The following is a 7,440-nucleotide window of genomic DNA, read 5'->3' as shown; positions in this document are numbered from 1 at the left end:
CTGCTGAAAATGAAGAATCATTTTAAATGCAATTATTTCTTAATTTGTCTTCTTTTCAAAGCTTGGATTTTCAAATAAGCTTTCTTAGAGTGAGATGGGCCATATTCTATAAATAAATAAATAAAAATACCTCAGCCACTGCTAAGTAATGTTTTACAAAAGGTAATATCCATGCTTGCCTCCTAAATAGTTCGCTCCCCATTCCGTCACCATCAATGCCCCTTACCACTTTCAATCTATACTAGTTAAGGCATCCAAGATTATTGGCTGCTTCCAGCTTATCTCCTCTTATAGTTTCATCTAACTCTTCAAATTGATGACATAAAAACTGACTTCCACAGCCATGGTCTTTAACAGGTAACTGCATTCACCCAGGCTCAAACCCCTAAGGATCTAACTCTAATCATTATGACTAAAGAACCCCCCAAATTATCTATACATTTTTTAAATGAATATGGGGTGTGTGTGTGGGGGGGGGAGCCTTCTCCATTAATACTGCATTTACCACTAGTCATGACTTTACACTCATCTTCATGCCAGCACCCAGCTCTTGCATTAAATCCAAACTCTTAGCTTTCACAGTCCTCCCAAATTTTCTCTCAGCTTGAACTACCAATATTCCCTTACTCAAATGTAACTATTTTATTTTTGGTATACTTCTATGACCTAACTTAACCAAATCATAGCTCTCTGGGGGCACAGGTTCTGAATTAAAAGGATTTCATAAATAGTATTTAAATAATAAAAAAATTATATACACATATTCTTTTAGAAATGTCAAATCTACTTCTCAGGGGCCATATAAAACACATCTGCATGAAAATCCTACTCCATGTCTTTAGTCATCAAGTGAAAATCACTGCTAGCATTCTATTGATATTCTATTAAATTTGACAATTTATGGATATTTTTCTTCCAGATCAAATATGTCAGTTAATTTAATTTGAAAGTTTTTAAAATCAGTGAGCTGGAGATTATAAAACAACTAAATAATCACCCTCCAAGGAAAATGATTTGAACTCCTCAGACTATCCTCTAATAAAAGGGTAATATGCAAGTCAACTGAACAGCAGAACAACCAGTCTCTATGATGCGCACTGACCACCAGGGGGCAGCCACTCAACGCAGGAGCTGCCCCCAGCCCAAAGGCCCCGATCACCTGATGGGGGCCTGCTGGCCAACCTCTCAGTCCCTTCCCTCAGCTAACAGGCTCTGATCGCTCAATGGGGAACAGGAAACCGGGGATGGGCGGTGGTGGATGCAGGTGGTGCCAGGCCAAGGCCCCCACCCTGACAGCCCCCCCCACACACACAGAGGGCGACCCGTGGTGGGGGGCCAGGCCAGCAAGCGGGCGGGAACGGCCAACCTCTCGGTTTCTCCCCGACTGACAGGCTCAGCTCGCCCAATGGTGAATGGGGAACTGGGGGTGAGTGGTAGGTGGTGGGTGGTAGTGGTGGGCGGGGCTGGCTGCCAGCAACTGGGGAAGATGGCCCTAATCGCAGGCCAGGCCTAGGGACCATACCCATGCACGAATTTCGTGCGCCAGGCCTAAAGTATGTGTATAATCAACAATTGTTCTGGAAGGCAAACCTACATGTATGTAACTGTCAACTGTCCCACTGAAGTTCAAGGCAGCCTCACTGTAACATCCTCCAATGCTCACGTGTTTCTACAGCTCCCCTCATAGCTATTTGTAAGGAGAGCCTGGGGCTCAGGCCTGCACCATGCTTCCTGGGAGTCATTAATTTCACCTGTTCTAAACTACTGGCTGTTCATGGCTTAATTACTCCTCAAAGAAGTGGCTAGTAATGACATTATCTGGGAAAGATGAGCCAAACAACAGGGTTACAGGAAGAAAGAGGGTTGTAAAGAACTAAAAAACTGGGGGAAAGCAATCTTAATACAGAAATACATTCAAATTCATATCTTGGTAAGTACTTCCATGTAATAGATTTTCAGGGCTCAGTAGTTTTAAATGTCGCCTCAAAAGTGTGGGTATAAAGTATGATAGGCTGAAGTCAGCCTAATTTCAAATTTTTAGCTTACCCCAAGAACTGTCTTCATTATACCATGTGGCTCTGGGCCAGAATTGTGGTTTTAACTGTCACAGGAGGTTTATAATAGTTGTTGAACATATGTGAGAGGACTGCCTGTTCTAAGACTTACATTTTCAACCCTGAGGGCATCAGCTTTTAAGAGTCTAAACAGTTAAAGGATAAAATGGATCATCACTGAATTCTTAAATGCTTAAACAGTCAAACACATTGTGAGCAAATAGAAGGTCTCAGGCTAAAGAAACGGTATATGCAGATAAAAGACCCTATTTATATTGAAACTTCGTATTATCTTTTTCACATAATACAGTCTGTCTGGAGCATTTTAACCAATTTATTTTAACTCAGCATTTTTAGAGGTGCCAGGAAGTTATCAAGAATATGCATACTTAGTTTGGTAATTTGAAATGCACCAAACAATAGGATTTACATAAACCTCCAAATGTGGTCCTATGTGTTAATACCAACAGAATGAATAATTTTACTTTATTTAGAATATATTATACTTTCAGATATTCAATTTTTTTTTTTGTTGAGATCCCGGTCCCAAAGCATATTTTTTTGTAACTGTTGTGTGTTCCTAACTTTTTGAAGTCAGACAACTTTTGCCTGTTGTCTTTTTAAATTCATAGGTGTCATTATTATGTATAGTTCTATATGCTCGTTTGTGCAATTTATGGGACTACTAAGAGGTGAGTGCTGCTACCCGTTTCAGCAGCAGTGGTATTACAGATGGCATGGAGTTTCCCCCCTGCAGACTGAAAGCTATCTAGTACCCCAAAGCGACCCACCCTTGCCCCTCTTTGGCATCTGTAAGGACATGCAGGCGCATCACAACCTGTGGGCAGGAACAAGACTATGTGTCTGTGACTTAAGGTCTACGTTATACAATATACACAAATGAAACTTTGCTCTTTGGGTTGTGTCTCTAACCACTAGTTTCAAGACTGTCAGCTTTTTTAGGTAGTTCACATTCTACAGAAGATCTTCACTTACAGATTTTCGAATTACTACATGCCAGGCTGGTCTGCTGGTTACTATGGATTCCTGGAGGCTCAGTGTGTACTCCACTATTTGAAGTTGTTCTCTAGTGTGCTCTCAAAGTTATTCTTCTGCTCAGGCTGCTAGCATTAACTCTAAGTTCACTGTACAGCAGACATTCCTACGATATCCAGCAGAGCAGCTGTATTTCACGAGATTTTAATTTAATGCTGGTAAATTGGTATTGTTCATGAACCTTATTTTGGGTTATTCCATTTCATCACAGAAATCAAACATGAGTCACTATCAGTCTCCACTGTAATCTCTCTATACTATGCTTCTGATTTTCTGGAATTTCCTCTGGATCACTAGTATGATCACATTCTTACCTTGCCTGAACTTTCACGGATTCTTATTACATTACTGCAAGGTAATCAAAGTCCCTGGGACCTGACAACTGTTTACCTCTCTATTCTCATTTCTCACTATTCTGCTCCATATTCCCTACTACTTATTCATCCCTAGATATCAGGTGTTTCTCTCCTCATCGCTTATGCACATGCTCCTTCTCGTGTACCCAAACACCCTCCTCTTCCACATCCTGTCCTTACACGAGAAACTCTCCTTCGGCCCTGGACGGCTCAGGGGAGGGACTGCGGGAGGTTGGCTGTGGGAGCGCACTGATCACCAGGGGGCAACTCCTGCGTTGAGTGTCTTCCCCCTGGTGGTCAGTGAGCATCATAGCAATCAGTCGAGTGGTCGTTCAGTCAACTGGTCGTAATGGTCACTTAGGCTTTTATATATATAGACTAGTTTTAGTCTGGACAGATCAACATGCAGCCTGCTCTTGTGTATTTAGAACAGACTTTTATTCTCTCAAAGAGGTAGCCTCCCAGGAACACAGGGACTCACTGCATTGTACTACACAGCAGGTACATTCTTCAGTGATGTGTGAATTTGAAAGGAATATAAAAAGCTAAGTCAGGGACACTTTTTAGGAGGCAAGCGATAACAAGTGATGTTAATAGATTCCCAAAACAGTCTCCCTGCATCTGCCCTGGTCCCTTCAAAAATGTTCTCGCCCTAACCGGGTTTGGTTCAGTGGATAAAGCGTCGGCCTGTGGACTGAAGGGTCCCAGGTTCGATTCCGGTCAAAGGCATGTACTTTGGTTATGGGCACATTCCTAGTAAGGAGTGTGCAGGAGGCAGGTGAATTGATGTTTCTCACTCTCTATCCCTCTCTCTTCCTCTCTGTAAAAAATCAGTAAAATATATATTTTTTAAGATGTTCTCTGTGCGGTCGCCATAAATACTTTTTAAAAACCCTGATTATTAAATGCTCTCAGGGCAAGAAATAGCTCAAGTGTCTTCCTCTCTGGTCTCGCCTTGTACTGTGCTGCCCCCTTGTTCTCTGCTTGTAGCTGCCTCTGTCCTCTCCACAGAACTTTCTTTCCTTTCCTTTCCGTTAGATTAACTTGGCTTAAGCCTACTCCCTCCAGTCCCAGCTAAATGGATTCATTTCTCCCTTTATTGACTTACTATACTGTGTACCTCTTCATAACATTTTTTTCAACAAATATGTGTGAAAAGAGATTATTTGTCTCTCGCCTACTAGATTATAAATATTACCTGGGCAGAGACCTTGTCTTTTTCTACTCACTTTTGTACTACTCTCAGTATTCATATATTTATCATAGTATCTGATATATAAAAAATGTTTATAGTAAAGTTTGGTGAATGTAAGAAAGAATGATTGAGTGTATTTGGCATACATTTTAAATCACCTTAGGGCTGTGTAGACCACCACAATAAATCCTGTCTTTATTCAGACTGTGTCCCTTGGCTATTCTTAGATACTTAGCATTTTTGAGCAAATTTTCACTGTTTGTTGCTAGAGTCATTATAGCACTTTTTGATGTATGGCATTATGTCAAGAATTAATTCATTGCATCATTCAGCAAACATGCACATTGTCAGACATTGCACATGGCACTTTGGATATAATGTTAAGAGGCAAGCATCAAGGGGAGCATAGACTACTGTAGGAGAAAGACACATGGGCCAACTGTTTAGATTAGTAAGATCAGTGATACTGGTGGACAGTGCATCTGCCACAGCCAACCTTCTGCAGCTGGCCAATTTCCCGCAGTCCCTCCCCCCGGGCGACTGGCCCCAATTGGCCCTGATCGCCTGCCAGGCCAAAGGACCCCACCAATGCACAAATCGTGCACCGGGCCTCTAGTATAAAATAATATTGAATATCAACTATAATTAGCACATAAAATGTTAAATTAAAAAAAACAAAAGAAATAGGCTTCTTCTATTTAGTAGAGCTAGAGAATCCCTAACTGGGGACATGCTAGTACAGAACTAAAAATGCTAATTTAGAGGGAAAATTATGTTTTAGTGGAAATATATTACTTCTGAGTTATTAGTCTCTACAATATAGTTAAGATTCTAATATTTTTCTTCATTGGACACTAAATACTATAACTGAGAACTGATTCATTCAACTTCTAAAAAGATGCCCTTCATAAAAGCATATCAAGCCATAAACTTTACTTGAGTAGCCTGTTTTTCATGTAATGGTCTTTGCACCTCATTTACATTACTTAAATCTTTTTATACAATACAGCCTCTCTCACAGCCTCTTCCCTTCCCTTACAAACACCTACTCATCCTTCAGCGTCCAGCTCAAATGCTGCCTGCTCTGTGGAGCTTTGCCCAATTCCCACAGCCAGAGCTAATTACTCCCTCCTCAGTGTCTCCATGGCAATGTGTTGATATCCTTATTATAGCACTCTTCATCATGGTTAAGATGGCTGTTTATGCTTCGGTTTCCCGTTAGACTGTGAGAGCAGACACCGTACCTCCCATCTTTTTTTTCTGTGTAGCTGACAACAATGCCTAGCACAACAGGCATTCAGTAAATGTTTGCTGATGAACCAATGAGTGACTAAAGAAGAAATATGCCATACGACAGACCTGTTTCTCAGCACGTCACATCTTGGGCAACACAGCATTGTTTCCTCTACCATTACTTTCTCCATTCGCACTGTTAGGAAGATGGCATGCTAGACTAGTTTAGTCCTTGAATAAAAACATATCTATTCTATCCTGCTTTCTGTTCAGAAAATATTTTTGGCTAAGGATAGTCTCCCAGGAGTTGTTCAGTGCCCTCATCAACTATATAATCGATTACAGATTCATATTCAAATACAGATTCCTATCTTGAAATTTTAAACTTTATATTTCATTTTATAGGCCCTTCTTTGACTAAAGAAGGAAGTTCCTAAATCTACAATTTTAATAATGCTATAAGCTATTCTTGGTTTAATATAAAAAGATCACCAAGATAAGTTTTAAAATAAAAACTTATGATTAGAAAAAAAGCAGGGACCTCAACTCTGCATGCCTTCTGTACTCTGATTACTGCCTACAACAATGATAAGCATATAGTAGATGCTGTTACTCTTTAATCTATCCAAGGTCTTACAAGTGAACAATTCCCTTCCCATTCAAACATTTGTCATGTTAACTTTAAAAACTCCCTATAAGTTCATTAACTCCTATGAAAATATATCAGTAACATGGTTAGATCTAGTGAGGTCATTTGAATAACTCTGAGTTTATTTCTGGTGCTTGTCTAAGGGGTAGGGCAGACTAAAAGCAAAGCCTCTTACTTGTTACAGATAATGGGACAACAATATACAAGTTGGCATATGGGAACTACAATAGTCCTAGCAATCCATTTCTTTATTCTTTAAGACAGAGTAGAAATAACTAATATTACTGTTCAACCATTCGTATTGTTATGCAATGAAGGTGTATTAAATGGTTAGCTCTTGGGACTTTGAACTACATGCTATATTCCATTATAGTCCACCTTAGTAGGCTATCAATACATACTTATGAAGAAGTTAAATAACAATATACTTTATATATTTATGCAAAAATTAGTCACATGGATTGGTCATTTACTTGATTATTTTTCCCAATGAAAGCATTAAATTCAACCTCTAATGAAAACACTTCCTTGTTATAAATGCACAAATTTCTTATGATCTCTTGATTAAATGTTGGGAACACAATTTTCTTTTACAAGTTTAAGGAATACTAAAAGTAATTTTGACGTATCAGTTTTTACATAATGCACAACTGAAAAATATGTTTAAACAACGACAAAGATTTTAAACAGTTTCCTGCATTAAGTTACCATGTTCCAGTCTGTTTCTACAGTCTGTTTCATGTTTTCCATTTTCCATACACCATTTTCCCATCCAGAAATGATTTGATTATTATCTGAAACTCGAACATAATGATCTTTCACAATATTATAACAAAGGTGAAGCTGTTTAGAAATCTTCTCATTTTCAGAGGGGAAGAGCATGGCTTCCTTTTTCTT

General features: G+C 39.4%; 1 protein-coding gene across 1 annotated transcript in view; it reads right to left on the bottom strand.

The window, feature by feature from the left end:
• Nucleotides 1-7,440, bottom strand: part of LOC102758870 (peptide-N(4)-(N-acetyl-beta-glucosaminyl)asparagine amidase) — a gene marked incomplete at its 5' end in the record, with an annotated part of 13,738 nt that overhangs the window by 1,999 nt on the left and 4,299 nt on the right. The window contains one exon of the mRNA XM_006754666.2: nt 7,252-7,437. Coding sequence (XP_006754729.1) covers nt 7,252-7,437 — 186 coding nt within the window. The remainder of the gene's footprint in view (nt 1-7,251; nt 7,438-7,440) is intronic.

Source organism: Myotis davidii, unplaced genomic scaffold, assembly GCF_000327345.1.
Source record: "Myotis davidii unplaced genomic scaffold, ASM32734v1 scaffold192, whole genome shotgun sequence".
Classification (NCBI taxonomy): Eukaryota; Metazoa; Chordata; class Mammalia; order Chiroptera; family Vespertilionidae; genus Myotis; species Myotis davidii.
This window is presented reverse-complemented; position numbering and strand designations above follow the sequence as displayed.